Consider the following 18,047-nt stretch of genomic DNA (forward strand, 5'->3'; position numbering starts at 1 on the left):
CACTCGGGGCACTACCCTAGTCTCGTCGGGGCACTACCTGCCACAAACCCTGAGCTCAAGTTCATAGGCCCGGCGTTACTGAAACGCCGCGACCTCTGCTCACTCTTCTCTTACATCGTCAATGTCATTATTAGCTATACCATGTCATTTCCGGCCATTGTCCATGCATTTACCATATCTATCAATGTCCAGGAGGATAATATGAGCCATAGGGATGTCTAGAAGAGCCCTGGGAGGGATAGGGAGGCCAATATTGAGAGGATAGAGGAGGGAGAGTAGGTGGAAGAGGGGGGTGGTAGGTACCTCTTCTCAGGAGGATAAATGTTGAAAAATGGGGGTACCTGTTCATTAGAGACCCCCCATCGGATACAGCCAAAAATGCAGTATTAGAGACTCACATTCGGTTGATATTGGCCATTTCCTGGTGTCTTCTGGACCAATCAGCTTGCAGGAAACTTTTAGAAGTAAGAGACTAAGAGAAGAGTGAAAATTTTCGAGATCGTGAGGCCAATATAGACAGAGACAGAGCAATATAGCCAGGAATGACTGCAGGACAGTGAGGGGGAGAAGGAGGGAAGGAGAAATGTCATTATCATATGAGAAACCCACCAAATAACCTGTCCTAGTGATCATTTCTCCTGTCCTCACCATCCTGTCCTCTGTCCTCACCACTACAGGCTGATTTTCCTTCTCCCTTTTATCTCTGTCCTCCTGGATACTCTTAGCCAGGCCCAGAACCGTCTCCCGAAGACTCGCGATCTTCTTCTCAAGAGCAGAATTAGTTCCCATTACTGATCCCTCTGTCCAGGTCGTTTCTCCAGCCTTCCAAGCAGCCATTTCTCGATTATAACGATCATTATCCCTCTCCTGTATCTCACTACCTGTCTTACACTTCTTAGCTCCATGTGCTCTTGATCCACAGAAGGGACAGGGACGATTTGCCTTCTTCTTGGTACCTAGGAATTTCTCTGACTGAGTGTGTAATCGACCGGTATGAGAGACATCATTAGACAGTTGAGAAGGGTTCGATTTTACACCCCTTTTAGGAGAAGGAGGAAGAGTAGGAGAAGGAGGTAAAAAGTAGGGATTATCAGCAGGTAGATTGTCGTCTTCGATGGTGGTCAGATCGATCTGAGTGGTGGTGAGGTTCTTGAGGTTCTTCTTGGCTAATACCAACCGGTTTCTTCAAAGGTGGGGGTCACGAATCCTGTTGGTATCATTATCCACCTCCCACTCAGGTCCTAGTAGCTGATGAACTCCAGTAATATCTCCACTAACTTTTGCAGTGGCCTGTTCAATGGTGTTAGGCCAGGACATGGGGTTAAGGAGACGCCAATGACAATGGAGAGGAGCAAGAGCAATGCTACCATCTCTTTCAAGTACTTCTTTTATCTGCAGAGCAGAAGGGAGGCCCATCGATGTCGAATACAGGTGGCTTTCGTCATCATTTTCGACCTGGCCAGATATTGCTCTTTTATATTGCTTCTCCATGAGGAATACTGACCACTTTGAGACTCGATTTTTCACCAGGAGAAAGATGCTGACAAGATCGGGGTTCTGAAGAAGTCAATCAAGAGCCATTTGGTGTATTATCTCTTTACATTGATCGTCGAAGAAGTCATGAGCAATGCGTAGCAAGCCGTACAGGTTGCTATACGCATTTTTAAGACGACTCTTGAACGCTCGGTGGGTTCCTTCGAGTCGAGAGTTTGCTGTTTGACCAAGATGAGTATGTTTATCGATAAAAGCAGAGACGAAGTGTGTCTTGTGTTCATCCACCAATTGTCTCACATAAGCCCTCGCACCATCCAACTTCTCATGTCCCCACCAAGTCTGCATTGATGACAGAGCTTTCTCCAATGACTCTTCAGACTTTGCTTTACAGATATCCACCATGAAATGATTACCAAAATCAGATAACTTTGCCACCCAACCCTCTTTATAAAGTGACTGAAAATTTTTACGACAGTTCACCTTGATGTTTTCGCGAAGGTGCCACCGACAATAATTCAGGTGGACATGAGGTAGGTGGATAGACAGAGCGTTGTGTAAAGCGATTTCCCGATCACATACGATGACTTTGATATCATTGTTGATAGGACCAATGAGTTGGAGATAGGCTTCAATGGCCAGGGAGTACCATTCAGTCACTTCGCGGCTTAAGAAGGCGATTGCAGAGGTGTAGGTTTGATTCGTAGCAGTACATCCAGCAATGTGAAGCATTGGAAGACGATATCGATTGGTTCGGTAGGTGCAATCCATAAAAAGAACGGTTGGGTACGAATGAGTCATGGCTCTGGCTGACGGAGTGGTAAAGACGAGGCCACAGAGCTCTTTATTCGTGTTGGTGAACGCTTTAAAGAGATCCCCATTATCAGTTAGACGTCGAATGGCTGCTTCAGTGGCAGTGAGGCCTTGTCGAAGAAGTTTCTCATGACGATATCGAATATTTTGGACATCTTGACGTGTGAGGGCGACTTTTTCACCGAAACAATGCTGAACCGCAGAGACAATACCACGAAGGGTGTGTTCGCTCTCGAGAAGGTGTTTTATGAACTGAAGAACCTCAGGAGATCGACTAGAGTGACGAATAAACGAATAATGAAAAAGGGGGATAGGTTCATGGTTATGATGGTTTTCAATGATGTGAGGGATCCAGAGGGGCTGACGATCTTGAGCTTGAGCTATTTTCTTTGTCTCTCTTCGCCAGATGATAGAGAACGGGCAGTTGCCTTGCTTGGTGGTTCGAGGTCGCTTTCTAACATCCTCATAGTCGTCAGTTCGATGTGAACGACCATCCCCCCCGTGAGCACATTGAAGCTCCAGTTTTCCCTTCTGCTCCACACTGTGTTTGGTGACAATGCAGACAGTATGCGTGATAGCGACGTCTTGAGTATGAAGTCGAGCAGCTGCCATGGTAGGTTGAGGTTCGAGATCGAAGGGAGGGTGGATGTGATGAGCCAAAGGATCAAATCCTGGTTCTTCGCGAGGGATAAGACCGAGGTTTTCAAGCAAGTTTTCAAGGTCGTCATCATCATTGTGGTCATTAGGACGATGTTGCTGAGTCTCTGGTACGATAGAAGGAGACCGAGAGTGTCGAGGACTGAGTTTAATAGAAGGGGACCGAGAAAAACGATCCAGAATTGGTGATGACGGTGGCGACGATTGTATAAGAATCGGTGATGACATCTAACTCGTCAGAATGACCACTTCATGCAGTAAAAATGGTACTCACTCATAGCCCAAGACCAGCAGAATACATGTCGACAAATTAGAACCCCGGGGGTGGTGTTGTTGAAGAGTAAAAAGTTTTTTTGGCCGGGATGTCGGTGGCAAAAATGATGATGATGACGAGAACCTATGAAAATCAGATTTTTACATTTCTCAATGAGAAGAGTACTCACAGACTTGCAGAGGCCAGGAGAAGAGAGTCGAGTAGTTTAGAAAGGCTGAAGATGTGTTGTTGAACAGCAAAAAAAGTTTTTCTTGACAGGAGTTCAGTGGCCAGGATTTTGAGGTTGAGGAGGCCTATTGAAGTCAGCATTTCACTTCTGATAATAAAACAACTACTCACAGCTCAGGAAGGACCAGGGATCAGTGTCGCTGCATATGTGTTATCGCAGGAAAAAGAATTTTTCGAGAGGAGTTCGGTGGCGAGGATTTTGATGTTGAGAAAACCTATTGAAGTCAGCCTTTCACTTCTGATGATAAAACAAGTACTCACAGCTCAGGACGAACAGGAGAACAGTGTCGAGTTACTGACAAAGGCCAAAAATGTGTTGTTGAAGAGTTAAAAAAAATATCTCAAGAGGGGTTTGTGTTACGGAGTAACAACGAATCGAGAGGACTCTATCGAGTTCGACGGATTAGGACAGAGAAGAGCGGGAGTTGGAGGCAGTGCTGCAGTAGGTAGGGACGGGTTTTCCCCTTTCGAGATTTTCCCACTGGGTTTGCTCAAAGCGGTTTTTCACCTGTCCGAGTATGTACGTAGACGCTTGCAGCAGGAAGGAGACGAGGACAAGGATAGCCGTAGACAGTATATAGTACAATCAGCAAAGTACCAACTTTGCTGATTCTTCAATATCATTCTTTGGCTACATCGATTGCAGAGGAGACACGATCCATTAGCACCAGAGCCCCTAGATTTCCACGAGACATCCATCGAGTTCGACCCAACCTGCGACCTAGTCGTCGTGTTTCCAGTACCGTTACAGTTTGGTGGCGAAAATGATGATGACGAGAGGGCCTATTGAGGTCAGATTTTCACTTCTGATGATGAAACAAGTACTCACGGACTCGCAGAGAGCAGTAGAACAGCGTCGAGAAGACGAGAGAATACCACAATTGCTCGGTCAGAAGTTATAGCAATTTGATGGGTGGTAGTCAGGGAGGGCGCAGTTGAAGAAGCGAAGGGCCAGAAGTGGGTGAAAAATAGTTGTAAAAGAGTGGGAAGAGTATCAAAATGATCCTTGAGACGAGTAGAGACTGTGTGTGTGAAAAAGAGCGTGAGTTTACTAATAAAATGACAATGAAGAGATTAGTGGTGGTGAGGACAGGTTGGTAGGTAGCGAGCAGACATGTCGCGTCGTTGGTGGAGTTCGGCGTTACTGAAACCCCGATCAGTGGCGAGTTCATGTCCGTCGCGTGTTCGGCGTTTCAGTAACGCCGGGCCTATGAACTTGAGCTCAGGGTTTGTGGCAGGTAGTGCCCCGATGTCAAGGATACTGCCCACCCTGGGACAGAGGACAAAGGACAAGGGGACAAGGACTAGGAGTGACAAGGAATATACTTAAGATAACAAGACTGAGTCCAACAAGGAATGGGACTGTGACCCAAGGAATGTCTCTGGCTTGTCTTACAAGGTTAGAGGGAACTGGACTGGACTGGACTCCAAAAGGGTGGCAATGGAAATGACTTTTGATCAAGAACTAAAGAAGACTACAAAGTACAAGATAGGGTTTATATAGACAAATCAACCTTTTCCAAGAGGCTCGTGCAGACCTGCGGAATACGAGCGCTCTGAACCGTCCTGCACTGTCCTGCATGCATTGCCTTGCATCCCACCGATAACCACTGATATCCTACGATGCCATATCTGCGTTTACCTACGTCCTACTATGACATCCTACGGGATGCGCCGGAAGTCGCTCGACTTTGTCGAAGGTGGTCGATGAGGAACTATGAAGGACTATGCAGAACATAGAAGTGCTGCGAGAACAAGAGACTGAGATATTATGCCTTAGCAGGCATTAGAACAGAAGAACTAGAGACTAGAGAATTACTGGGGACTTATGTCTTGCAGGCATGGGAGCTAAGCACCGACATACTAGAATGATACTTGGAGTTTATGCCTGATAGGCATGAGAGCAGAGGTGAAATGTTAAAACACGGAAGTGGAGGTTGAACTTGTTTTGCGCAACAAGGAACACGTGATGGTGTGATTCATGACACCCGACGAGACTAGGGTAGTGCCCCGAGTGGACGTCAAGGCTTGGCTCAGCGACAAGTCTGGGCGCCATCTGATTGAGGGGGAGCTCACCAATGGCCTCAAGGTGGTACGTTCCCATCGTATTGCTGTCACGAACTATGTTGTGACACCTCGATTATTCCACCAACAATGACCCTTCTTGGACCATCAAAACCCCCATCACGCCTTAACCTCTTTACTCTACACGTAACTCAGGACATCTGAGGAGAAGTACGGCGAAGTTAGACGGAGTTAGGCTAGGTAGGGACAAAGGGAGCAGAAGTGCGGCGATGTTAGGGGGGAAGTTGGACGAAGTGCGTTGAAGTACGTCAAAGCGTGAGAGGGTTGGATGAACGTCTAGGAGGAATAGATAATATTAGCTGAGAGAATCGCTGAAGTTCTTCAGCGATCCTTGATTGTTGTCAGTAGTGAAAGACAGATAGAGATAGCTATTTACAAATCGAGATACATCGCCATCAGTAGAACAAAACCCCAGTTAGAGTAAATACGCCGAAGTACGCCGTAGTTACACCCCTTTGGACGTCTGCGCCCTCCCGGTTGGGTGAGACATCGATTTAGAAGGACCAAGTTAGCCGAGGTTCGTCGACCGTCGGTCTGTTAGAAAGTAGTTGTTCGACGGGTGTGACAGTTGACTAGGTCGCAGATTGGGTCGAACTCGATGGAAGTCTCGTGGAAGTCTGTGTGTCTCTGGTGCTATGTGATGGATCGTGTCTCCTCTGCAATCGATGTAGCCAAAGAATGATATTGAAGAATCAGCAAAGTTGGTACTTTGCTGATTGTACTATATACTGTCTATGGATATCCTCGTCCTTGTCCTCTTCCTGCTGCAAGCGTCTACGTACATACTCGGACAGGTGAAAAACCGCTTTGAGCAAACCCAGTGGGGAAATCTCGAAAGGGGAAAACCCGTCCCTACCTACTGCAGCACTGCCTCCAACTCCCGCTTTCCTCTGTCCTAATCCGTCAAACTCGATAGAGTCCTCCCGATTCGTTGTTACCCCGTAACACAACCACCTACTAGCACCAGACCACTTTTTCAGAAAGAGGTGCAGGTCCCAACTCACAAGACTGGTCACAAATCCCCCAAGAAGACCATATGGCCTTCATCTGCAACTGTTGGAGTATCACCAACACTGTCAAGCAGACGTAAGCCTGAGGGCCAACTCATACTAGTAGTAAGCTTGTTGATGGTGGTAACCTATGACACATCAGGCACTCCTGACCTCTCCCCATGGAAAATTGTCAGAGCTGTGTCGGGGAATGACTCTTTCCCCCTTGGTGAGACACAAGAGCTCTGCAGCCGTTTGGAACAGACATACAACCAACAGTGGACCATGAACTACAGCAAATATGACAATGTCACAAGGGCTGTGAAGGCTTTGCTGGATAGTATGAAGGACCACCGTGCCTGGTACACCTGGGGGGTTGGGAGTGAAAAGGAAGCCACCACAGTGACAGATAGCACACAATTGAGATGGAGCAATCTACAGGCGGCTATGCGAAGGAAATTACACAGAAAATCTGATGTCTTCAACTATGGGGATGTGGTAGACTCACTATACCCGTCCACCTCGGAATTTGAACCTGACCTTCAATGGGATCTCAACCTGGCCGTGGACGTGATACGCCGAGACGGTATCACGGTAACGGTCGCACAAGTGTGACTAGCCTTGCCACTAGTGAGAGAGTTGGAGTCATGTAGAGGATCAGATGGCGAGAGTAAACAAGGAATCTTGACGAGTGGGAAGCATGCATGATTGTTTGATGAACGATGTTGTGTTTCCGGGTAATGGGGATCAGACCGTGCGTATGACGGTCGGAGAACGGTGAAAGTGCCACATTGCAAAGACCGCCACATCTAGCACAGGCACCACGTGGGTATTCCGGAGTTGCTCACGTGATATACCTTTTTGTTGTTCAGGGACAAAACACTCTTGTTCGACTATCAAACAGCTTTCTCCCGTCTGCCACCACCACTCCCCTCGTTACGAGTACCATGCCCGCGACGCCATTGTTCGGGCCCGCCCAGCGTGGAAACCGGAACAGTGGTCGGTGATCGGTGATTGATCGGTCAGACTGGGTGGGGGAAGGGGGAAGGGCACGAGAGGTAAGCTGCTTCGGGGTGGACATCCGATCTGATGATGGATGAGTGATACAAAGAGACACACACACACCCACTACTACTGTCTCTCTCTTCCATCAAATACCTCGTCATCTGATTCAATTCCTGACTCTCCTCTTTTCAGCCATGATTCATTCCCGATCTAACTCACACCCACACAAAACCGCCCTTCCCCATGCATCGTCCGCGTGGTCGGCCTCAAGGGCTTCCCTCTTCCCTTCCCCCTATCCCCACTCCTTTTGTCCTCGTATACACATCCAATGTCTATTGTTCTTTCAACCAAAGTACATCTTATCCCTCTTAAAACCACAGTTGACTCACTTCTTACTTTAACCCCTGTTCCTCGACGCACACACCACATCCCCTTCCTTCTCACTCATACGTCAACTTCACTACTCCTCTCCTCTTCCCCCCATCACCCCGTTCACCTAAACCTACCCCCGTCCGTGTCTTCGTGTGTCATACACAACACTCATCTTATACCTCCTTGACGTTTTCCACACCTCACCATCTTAGCTTTTCCTCCCCAGTCTACGCGGCTCTGTCAACAGCGCGCCGATCCATCCCTTTAAAGCCTGACTTGAACGGCCCACCATGACTTTTTATAATCCTCATCTAACCACGCGGAGACAACGTTCCATCTCACCAATTGCTTCTGGTGTCATTCTATCCCCACCTCCTTACTCTCCTTCTCTTCACCCACTCAAGACTCGTGAGAGGATACATAGAAGACGCTCATCTATCACTGACTCTCTTCCCGAATCTTCAAGAAACTCAAAGGCAGTCTCAACCTTTACCGTCAGGTCTGAAGGCTTCAACGGTATCTCGAGAAGGCCAGCACCACGGCTAAGGAACCTTTCCACCTTCAAAGGCGACAGGACAAAGGAACACCTCATCCCGACTGACCAAACCTCGTCGGGTCTCCCCTCTCCCTCGACGTCTTCCTCATTCTCTCTCTCTTCTTCCTCCTTCCTGTCTTCTCCTCACTTTGTCGATTCACACCTCCCCGAGGAATCTGCTTCTTCACCTTCGTATATCATCACAAGTCCGGTGGTACGGTTCGACGTTGGCCAAGAAACTGACGATCTCTACCAACACACAATGTCATTCTTCCAGGGCACTCCAAACTTCCTTTCTTCAAAACTCGAGGTGCAGTTTGACCATGATGGAGCGGTGGACATGCTGGGGAACCCCAACACTGGGTGAGTATTCTTTGCTCCCTCTCACGAATATCTCATTTTCTGTATACTGGGCTGACGGGAACAGTACAAGTTATTCATTACCCGGAAACGTACTCCTTTCTCTTCCCTCTCTGCCGGTGGGACTCGAAGGTCGTGTGCGTGAGGTCAGAGAGATGAAGCTCTTACTGGAAGGGAAGAGCGAGTATCATGATGAGTCTGGTGAGTACTGTCTCATTTCGCATCTTCGCACGACTTTTGCGATCACTCACCTCTCCCCACTTCCACCCCTGAGCCCTAGGCCTGTTTCCGTGAAAGTCTTTCATGTGATTGCCACTCTGACCCCCCTTTCGGTCCTCCAGCTTCTCATAGCCCTGGCCTTCTCGTGATTTACCCGTCTCCGTGACATGTCTGTATTCCGCAGATCCCTGATCTTCTCTTTCCTAGCATCGCCTTCCGATGACTGTGTGTGTGCTAACCGATCAGGTCGCTACACGCCACTTCGTTTATGGTCCACAACCGTTGATCTCGCCACTCCTTCCGAACCCCTTGTTCTACCTTCTCAAGACTATGCACGCCCTCATCTCGCTCGCTTCCAAGTCGCTATCCCCTTTGATCTACGTCTTCCCGGGTGGCTTCCTCCAACGCATTCCTCAGCCAACACAGTCACCTCTTATGGCGTCCAAGTACAATGCACCATTGGCTGGGTCGATCTTTCTTCACCCCTTTCAATCCCTATGACACGTTCCGCCGCTCTGTCTCATTCTTCCCTTTCCACGAACAGTTCCATTGAGATCAAGCCAACACCCGCAATTCGAACAAGAAGACTTGATTCCCTGTTCTCCCACTCATCTCTCCAACTCTCCTCGATACACAAATCTCAAAGCAAATTCGCTCCTATCACAGTACGCCGACACCGACTACCTTCTGCTGTCAGAGGACATGTATATGTACCTGGAGAACGACACTACACTATCAAACCTAACGAAAGTACCTGTCCAGTAGAATGTGTCGTCACTGTACCGGAATGGGTCGACGTACATGGTGATGAAAGAAGTATCAAGATCTCCCTTCGAGTCAGAGCTCGTCGTGACGCTATTTTACAAGGCGACGCCTCCATGGACATTGATGGCGGGGATGAAATCCTCACCAATCTGTTGGAACTCGGCATGGAAGTCGAAGAACTCGAAAGGGTCAGCTCCACACCAGCTACTTCTTTCATGTCAGCGAACCCCCTACCTTCAAATCAACCTTCAGTACACAGTTCAGAACATGCTCTATTAAACCCATCGCACTACGCCAATGCTATTTGTTTCGATTCAACCTCTGGGACAGCTCATAAAGCACAGAAAAGCCGTCAGTGTCTTTTGGCAGATGATGGAACGCAAAGGAATTTCTTCTTTGCTAAAGAAGGGCTGGGGTTATGTGGAGATAAATGGAGGAAAGTGAACGTTGTCTTGCCGATGCCAGCGGACGCGTTGGGCAAGGGAAGTGCGACTGGAGGTAGACCTCAAGCGGAGGTGGAAGGTCCATTTTTGAGGATCAGACATAGTTTGAAGATTAAGTTGGTTTGTAAGAACACGGGGGCGGATGTGGACACGGTGAGTTCTGTCTCTTTTCACCCTTCACCGTCTTTGTATTCCTTACACGAGATTCATCTTCCCTACCGATGTCGAACCCTTGATATTCACTCACTACAACCCAGTTGATTTCCATTTTGAAGGATAGTATGAACTGACTTACAGATGGTTCTTCTATCCACTCCTATTCGTTTCGGCACATGTCAAGATACTCTCCCCCTCTCGGCCTCTTCTCGCTCTCAGCTTCCTCCTTACATTCAGCTATTCCATGAGAACGGAGATTTGAGGGAATGTGATCCTCTCCCATTGTACCACCCACCCGAGTCTACCTTGCCAATCTCAAAACCTCGTCTGATCTCGGACGCTTCCTTCTTGTCGGACCCCTCGGAGACATCTTACCTTTCCGATTCTCCTGGTCAATCCGATTCCCCCGAGTCGAATGAGATCATCGAATCCTCTGTTGGCAGTACACCCAACTCCACGTTTACTTCGGAGACCGGAATCACCACAGCTTCTTCCGTCACAACAGACAATTCGGTTCCTCTTTCCCCCGCTCCAGCTTACTCTTCATTACATCCCAAGAGTCATTCGCCTCCATCGTCTCGATCCCCATCTCCTGGTAACTTTGAACCACTCACTCTACCTCCTTTTTCACCTGGATTGACAGCTCTAGGATTCACCATCACGAATCTCTCCGGCATTCCCTCCAGGGAAGATTTTGAGAGAGTGAATGTGGGTGAAACAAGTTTGGGAAGTAGGACGATAAGAAGGCCCGAATCGATGGATATTGATTGTCCTTCTTTCGTCACTGAGTCAGAAGGGTCAGATGCTGGTGGATCGGAATTGAGAGGAAGGAGAGCAATGGAACAAGGTTCAGAGATGGAAGAACTGCAGTCTGATGAATGGGATGAAGAACTTTTGAGAAATGTCAGAAGGAGGAGTGCAGCACCGCCTCCTCCTACTCCTAGGACACCGGGAGGGAGGAAGATCAGGTCGAGGTCGAGAGTGGTGGCTTGAGGGTATCTCAACTTCTTTCACTAGTTGGGATCACCTCAACATGGACGTTGGTCGAGCTGAGCAGTCGCCATGCCCATGGTAGTAGTGTCAAGTAGGAAGGGAGATTGGATCGTGTCAGTGTCGGACCAGAAAGCAGGAGAGATAGTCGTAAGTGGATGATGAACGTGAAGGACCAAGTGGGTCAGGATATGGGTAAGAGTAATAAGGATGAATATTCAATTGAGGATGAGGGAAGATAATCAAAGGGAAACAATGTCAACGTGTGATGAGTAATGTCAATGTTGGGTGAAATGGGGAAATGTGCATCTTGGAGTGAAATATAATGATATCAATTATTTTAAAGCATTTTACGAGAAGGTATGAAAATCATGATGACCAATTGTTATTGTAACTTACTACTTCAACTTGTTCTCATCTCCCTCCATGTTTGGCTATGGCACTGACAACTTATGACGACTGACTATATTGATCAAACTCAACATGATGGGACTGACAATATGACAAATCCTCTAGTTCTGATCCCGAGGTGTTATTGTATCTCTTTTGAGAGGATAATTCGACTTCTGAATTGGAACTTCGGGTCATTCTCCGTCCTCAACCCTGATGGGCACACTCGATTCTCGATGGTATGACTCACCCTGCTCGAAGTGTGGCCCGAAACTATCAGTAGTGTTGATGAGTGAAAGCGGTGTCATCACCCAGAGATCTTGTAACTCCACTCTGGCCAATCGGAGACATGACGACAATGAACGAAACCGACTGCGCTGCGCGATAGAAGGAATCATCTTGAAACCTGGTTTCGAAATCCAGTTACCACCAGGAACGTCATTCTGACCATTCTCTTCTCCCTCACTACTGTAAAGAGTACTCATAGATTTCCTTCACTACCACCGAGCCTTCACAATGGTTTCCACCCATTCAGGGGGATACGTCAATATGATGTTGCCCTGTGATCCACTAACCCTACCTGTGATGGGGTTGACCACACAGCTTTCCATCTTCAAAAGTTCGTATCCAAGTATCCAAGCTTTAGGAATCTCACTACTGAACATGAGTCAACCTCGATACCGTACGGACCCTCATTTACCTAAAGATAAACGTCATAAATTTTGATAACCCCTCGTTACTACCTTCACGACGATAGTGAAACCTCATTCTCAAGAAAAAAAGATATAAATCCCCTCTTCTCTCATTCTCATACCTTCTTCAGACTTGGAATCTTCTCGTCTCATATTTTCTCTCGTCTCATCTTTTCAAAAAGAGTTGATCTCGAATCAATAAGCGCAGGTCGCAAACTTCTCTTTTTCTTCATCATTGATTGATTGATTTTAGGTAAGTCTTCAACTCACTACTTTTACTCTACAGTAGGATTTGGCTGAATTGTCAGATTTTTAAACAATTAGATCCGGCTGTGCCAGAAAGAAATCTTTTTCGAACATAACTCATCGAATAGATTCATCGATTCAACTAAGAAACAAGTTGACCTTTGATTTCAAGAGTCGTCTTCCAATTTGATTGATTCCGAAAAAGACTTGCTCAACGAAAAGATTTGAAAAAAGAAGAAACGATTCAAGATGTTCAAGATCATTTTGGTTTTAGGAATGTTGGTACCTAGTTTAGTGGGAGCGGTTGTGATTCCTTCGAATTCGGAGAAGATTAAACGTGAACCTTTAGCTGTGAGTTTTTCTATTTAGAATAATTCACATATTCTTATTTATCATTCCGTGCAAAGTTGTTTCTCTCTTGTTGTTGTCCTTCTTCATCATCTCTCCGTCTTTTGGTATTCTACGAACTTTGTTATCAGTTCACCTGCTCCATCTTTTCTGTCCCCCGATTGAGCGATCCTCCTCTGTCAAAGTATCCTCGATTATGTGAACATATGTGACCAGGTATCATGTAAACACTGCATGTACTTGAAGGGATCTGAGGGAGGGAGGATTCACGATCACCGACTTTATCTTTTGTGTTGGCCAGAGGAAGCTGATGTAAAGGGTATCAAAAGGATTCGGGAGTCTCAACCTCGAGAGATTGGTGTCAAAATCTACGGGGTGAGTCTCGAAATCTCAAATAAACTTCCCATGTTTCCTCTCCATTGTATATCTCCTTCATTCTTCCATCATTTGAGATGAATCAGAATTTTCTCAAGAAAACCAATCCATCTTCCTCCCTATAATCTGGGAGTGTTTCACCCCAGTTTACTCAAATGTCTGAATCTTCACACGTAAATTCCCCTTTCTTACCTCGTTGAGTTCACGCTCCGTTGTGATCTGATACCGGAAGATAAAGTAGATTCAAGGACAGACTGGTTTTGGAAGATTGTTAATGACAGAATGAGAAAAGAGATGAAGAATGGTCTAACCAAATTCGTCGAGCACACAAACATGTAAGTCTGCATAATCCCTCTTCCTCCATGTCTCTGTCAATGTTCTCTCATCGATCGACTACGTTTCGGGAGACATGTGTGTGAGAGAGAGATGATATAGGGAGGATGAGGGGGGTGGGGGGAGGGGGTGGTTGGATACGACATTCTGGCAGTCGACGGTGTAGTAGGGAAATCTATGATTCGGGAGAGTAGCGAACAAGGTGGACTGTTGTGAAAGATGATCAAAGCTTATATGATAGAAAGGAGGTGCAGCAGGTGGAAAAGGCGTACGTTTTTTCTCTGCAATCATCATCATTCACCAGTCCCCATCTTACACTTCTCCGTCCCTTTCAAATCTTCTCAAACACCTTACATTCCGCCTCCCTTACTCTTCTCATCCACTCCTCCTTCATCCCTTCTTTTCCTCTCATCGAGTCCTGCTATCCGGGCGGCCCTGATCTCTCGCTTCTTTCTCCCCTCAGTGTCCCCTTCCCCTCCTGTCCCCCTCGATGTCCTTCCCCCACATTCGATCTATTGAGCTAGGGAAAAGACCCACTCTGACAAATAGAAAAACAACAAAGTCGTAGCTGCCGCAGCTGGAGGAGGTGCTGCCGCCGCCGCCGCAGCAGCCGAACTGAACAACTCGACAATCACCAACTCCACTTGTTTATCTGCTTCCAACATTACCGACATCTCTTCAAACGATACTCTTTCCAATGTGGATTGTTCCCTCAACTCTACCGTTTCCGCTCTATCGGATAATTCTACAATTTCCGATCTGTCAGCCGATAATTCTACCGATCTGACGAATGTAACCAGTTCCGATATTTCGTCAGCTGATCTTTCCAATTCAACCATCGACACCTCATCAATCGATTCCTCCAATTCGACCAGCGCCGATACCACCGGAGTAGATAATTCCACTTCCTCCGATATCTCTTCAGGTGATTCATTGAATTCAACTTCGATCGATAATTCCACCGACACGTCTACCTCCTCTAACAGTGGTAATGGGAATGGGAATGGTCATCATGTGAGTGTCCAACCCCATCTCCTCCCTTGGCCCACACGAAGAAAACATCTGTTGCGGTACCAGTGCTCGTCCAGGTAACAATGACACGATACTTGGATCGTTCAGTTTAAAGAGATCTGGAAAGGGTGAAAGGGTACGATGCTAACGAATCAGAAAAACAAAAACGCCGATTCTTCTGCCCAAGCGAATACTGCAAATGTCAACGCTGCGAACGCTGCGAACGCTGCGTCTTCTAACGATGCTGCGAATCTCGCGGGAGACGTATCTGCCGATTCTAGTGCATCGGGTGCGGCCGGTGCAACGGGAGCTGGAAACGTGATTCAAGATCTGATCAAAGGGGTGGTCAGTAAGGTAGAGGGTAAAATTGGGGCGGGAGGAGGAAATGGTATGTCTTTTACTTGACCGATCACGTTCTCCGAAGGTGGCGATGATACGAGGTTCGGGAATGTAGATGTAATGCTAGCTTGAATCATTGACTTTGACTAGATGAGAAGGTGGCTGATGACTAGCCTGAAACAAGAAGTTAGATGAGAACAATGTAGAATTTTTGATGTATTCACATGCACATATGTAAATACTGTATCTCGGAGTAACACTACATCATCAGAGCGGATTAGATTGACCACAGATATTCAGCTGATCAGTATTGCCTCATCCCGATCAGCGTCTGGGTGAAGGTTGAGCATAAGATGTTTTTGGTGAAGTAGATAGCAATGTCCGATCGATGATATTCTATGTATGAGTATGTTGAGATGTTTTCCGGATTGACCGAATCGGCTTTTTGCTCCACATCAGGTCTAGTCGACTACGAGATATGAGGGTTCAATGATCTGGCCACATTTCGGTATGAGAGATGACAGGTCTGAACATCAACGACAACCCACGTTTGACCGTGTCGAGCTTTTGCTGCTGATTGAGATCGATATAACGAGAAGGTCGTATCAGGTGTGAAAAGAAAGTATGCGTGAAGCGACTCACTTGATTTCTCTCGAGATTGGAGCGTGTAGAGAACCGTGCGAGGGGATACCTTCAACTCGATGGAATCCATTCAGGTTTTTGTGCAACGTGATCTGGAATACAGACGCTGTACCTTGACGAGAAGCACTGTTCAGTCAACTTTGATCCTAAATCCTGAGCGGTCAAAATGATTGATACAACACAAGCACAGCAGAGAGAAATTGAAAGTTTTTGTAGTTGTTACTGGAAAAGGTATCGAGGAAATCCAGAGCTATGCTCAGATACGAGAAAGGCCCGCTCACATGACTGAATATGCCAAGAAATACACCCAGATCCTATACCACCTCACCCCATACTTCTCAACCACTTTGTCTTTATTTGACACCCAGTTGAGATACCATCGGTAGATCGTTGCTGAGTAGTGAACGCCCAACACATCGACAGACTTGACTTCGAAATTGGCCGATTCGAGTTTGGATATTACCCATCCGAGGGGCAGGGAAGCGTCGGCACCGGGGAAAACGTATTTGTTCATACTGTTCGTTAGCTCTGCCATGCTATCGGCAGTCATATTTATCAGTATCTCCTATCACATCTTAGGCAGAGCTGAGTTGGTACCAGAGCATGAGTGTGATTATGAGGCGGCCCGCAGTCTTCGAGGGACGAAGACAAAGGAGAGAATAGATGGACAGTAAGGGCTAAAACTCACAACAATCCCCAAATAAGATCCTCAAACTGCCAACAAGTCCTAATTCCCGCAACTTGAAATACCAAAATCCCATCGTCTGCCAACAGATCATACACTTCTTTAAGAAACTTTGAGTATCTTCTAATACCCACATGTTCAGCCATCTCCAAACATGATATCTTGTTGTAGTAACCTTTCTCCTTGGGAAGATCACGGAAGTCTGTACATAATACCCGACCTTGAGATTCGGGTATTCCATTCTCACGAAGACGAGCGTTGCCGAAAACTGTTTGGTTTTTTGCCAGAGTGACTAATCGTCAACTTACTTTCCACAGAAAGACTCATGTCCCATTCCGAGTGATACAAGCGCACTTGGGGGTGGAGGTAGATTGGCAGACAAAGACTCACCTCCGGTAACGTCGACGCCATAGTTCTTCGCGGCGTGAGTGACCAAAGTCCCCCAACCACATCCGATATCCAACATTTTGTCACCAGGTTTGAGAGCGAGCTTTTCACACACCATGGTCATCTTGTTATCTTGCAACTCTTCCAGTGTCTCCATACGGTTGATATCCTTTATCACGCCCGAGGTGTACACCATGCGTGGACCGAGAAACCAAGAATAGAAGTCATCACCTCGATCATAGTGCTCTCTGACTTGTTCTTCGTCTTGAGAAGAGGAATGAATGACTACCTCAGGGATGAGGTTGGTGAAGACGTATTTGAAAAGCTGAAGCTCAGCAAAACATGTTTCAACCTTGACAACTGATAGGAGAGGATGGCAATCTCATATGAAGATTCACCGCAGCGAGTGGGCTCAAAAAGATCAACAAGGACCGAAGACTTACAGGTGGTGTGAATTCAAAAGACGCCCAGTCATGTCTGTATTCCATGATTTTCAACACATCATCCTTGAAATCTATCTTCCCATCAAAGTATGCGTCGTGAAACACCTGCATAGGGATTTTCTTCCCTTCATACCTCTTCTTCAGAGAGTCGGATAGAATCGTGATATACTCGTCTTGAGGTTTACCAGGTAGAGGTATCTTGCTCATCAGTTGCAAGGTCTATTGTCATGACCTGAGTGACTGACCTTCTCGTTCAATCTGGGTCCATACTTGGAGGCTAAGATCCCAATAGGAGATGGTCAGAGGAATGCCAAGGAGGATGACCAGGATAAAGTAGCCGGTCCATGATGTACGCCAAGGAAAAATCTTTGTGATGACCCAGGGGACGAACAACACGATTGCTGCTAGATGATAGTTTGAAAAAGAGGCGTTGCCCTCTGCGGGGAGGGTGGGGTTGGCTATGGCTGGATAAGAGGTGCTGACGGTTAGTGAGGTTTATGAGACGGGCTGTAGCTCACGTGGTATAACTCACCACCCCTTGGGATACTTCAAATGGCTTTTCCGACCCCGACATGATAGTGAGATGTTGGTGGTTGAACGCTGAATATCGAATAGAAGAGGAGGAAGAGTTGGAATGTAGCTACTTGGCTGCTTATCAATCTACCGTCGTGAAATGACACGTCACAATCACGTGGCAGGCAAAGGAAATCAGTCGCCACTCAAACATCCACTCAACTCTTCCCACAAAGTACTTCTCTATATATCTTGTAACCT

The 18,047-nt window shown here is 46.9% G+C and overlaps 7 protein-coding genes across 7 annotated transcripts; 4 read left to right on the forward strand and 3 right to left on the reverse strand.

The window, feature by feature from the left end:
- Window positions 1-218: 218 nt before the first annotated feature.
- TREMEDRAFT_64465 (uncharacterized protein) lies at window positions 219-1,317 on the reverse strand (the record flags this gene model as incomplete). Its single annotated transcript, XM_007006740.1, has 4 exons — window positions 219-341; window positions 399-431; window positions 610-1,149; window positions 1,279-1,317. The coding sequence occupies 4 exons, from the start codon at window positions 1,315-1,317 to the stop codon at window positions 219-221; spliced, it is 735 nt and encodes a 244-aa protein (XP_007006802.1).
- A 1,885-nt stretch (window positions 1,318-3,202) lies between these two features.
- Window positions 3,203-4,253, forward strand: TREMEDRAFT_64467 (uncharacterized protein; the record flags this gene model as incomplete). Its single annotated transcript, XM_007006741.1, has 4 exons — window positions 3,203-3,227; window positions 3,577-3,686; window positions 3,810-3,983; window positions 4,110-4,253. The coding sequence occupies 4 exons, from the start codon at window positions 3,203-3,205 to the stop codon at window positions 4,251-4,253; spliced, it is 453 nt and encodes a 150-aa protein (XP_007006803.1).
- Window positions 4,254-6,584: 2,331 nt separating this feature from the next.
- On the forward strand, window positions 6,585-7,152 carry TREMEDRAFT_64468 (uncharacterized protein; the record flags this gene model as incomplete). The annotated part of the gene is made up of 3 exons (XM_007006742.1): window positions 6,585-6,634; window positions 6,662-6,663; window positions 6,701-7,152. The coding sequence occupies 3 exons, from the start codon at window positions 6,585-6,587 to the stop codon at window positions 7,150-7,152; spliced, it is 504 nt and encodes a 167-aa protein (XP_007006804.1).
- A 1,559-nt stretch (window positions 7,153-8,711) lies between these two features.
- TREMEDRAFT_64469 (uncharacterized protein) lies at window positions 8,712-11,385 on the forward strand (the record flags this gene model as incomplete). Its single annotated transcript, XM_007006743.1, has 4 exons — window positions 8,712-8,812; window positions 8,877-9,010; window positions 9,275-10,389; window positions 10,534-11,385. The coding sequence occupies 4 exons, from the start codon at window positions 8,712-8,714 to the stop codon at window positions 11,383-11,385; spliced, it is 2,202 nt and encodes a 733-aa protein (XP_007006805.1).
- Window positions 11,386-11,894: 509 nt separating this feature from the next.
- Window positions 11,895-12,437, reverse strand: TREMEDRAFT_64470 (uncharacterized protein; the record flags this gene model as incomplete). The annotated part of the gene is made up of 3 exons (XM_007006744.1): window positions 11,895-11,959; window positions 12,023-12,215; window positions 12,348-12,437. 3 exons carry the CDS (start codon window positions 12,435-12,437, stop codon window positions 11,895-11,897), a joined length of 348 nt encoding a protein of 115 aa, XP_007006806.1.
- A 522-nt stretch (window positions 12,438-12,959) lies between these two features.
- Window positions 12,960-15,294, forward strand: TREMEDRAFT_64471 (uncharacterized protein; the record flags this gene model as incomplete). Its single annotated transcript, XM_007006745.1, has 7 exons — window positions 12,960-13,061; window positions 13,377-13,433; window positions 13,715-13,768; window positions 14,008-14,034; window positions 14,316-14,780; window positions 14,934-15,165; window positions 15,290-15,294. 7 exons carry the CDS (start codon window positions 12,960-12,962, stop codon window positions 15,292-15,294), a joined length of 942 nt encoding a protein of 313 aa, XP_007006807.1.
- A 308-nt stretch (window positions 15,295-15,602) lies between these two features.
- On the reverse strand, window positions 15,603-17,847 carry TREMEDRAFT_69739 (uncharacterized protein; the record flags this gene model as incomplete). Its single annotated transcript, XM_007006846.1, has 9 exons — window positions 15,603-15,642; window positions 15,759-15,884; window positions 16,040-16,273; window positions 16,447-16,735; window positions 16,834-17,155; window positions 17,274-17,471; window positions 17,519-17,542; window positions 17,598-17,751; window positions 17,792-17,847. The coding sequence occupies 9 exons, from the start codon at window positions 17,845-17,847 to the stop codon at window positions 15,603-15,605; spliced, it is 1,443 nt and encodes a 480-aa protein (XP_007006908.1).
- Between the last annotated feature and the right edge of the window lie 200 nt (window positions 17,848-18,047).

This window comes from Tremella mesenterica (assembly GCF_000271645.1).
Source record: "Tremella mesenterica DSM 1558 unplaced genomic scaffold TREMEscaffold_11, whole genome shotgun sequence".
Lineage (NCBI taxonomy): Eukaryota > Fungi > Basidiomycota > Tremellomycetes > Tremellales > Tremellaceae > Tremella > Tremella mesenterica.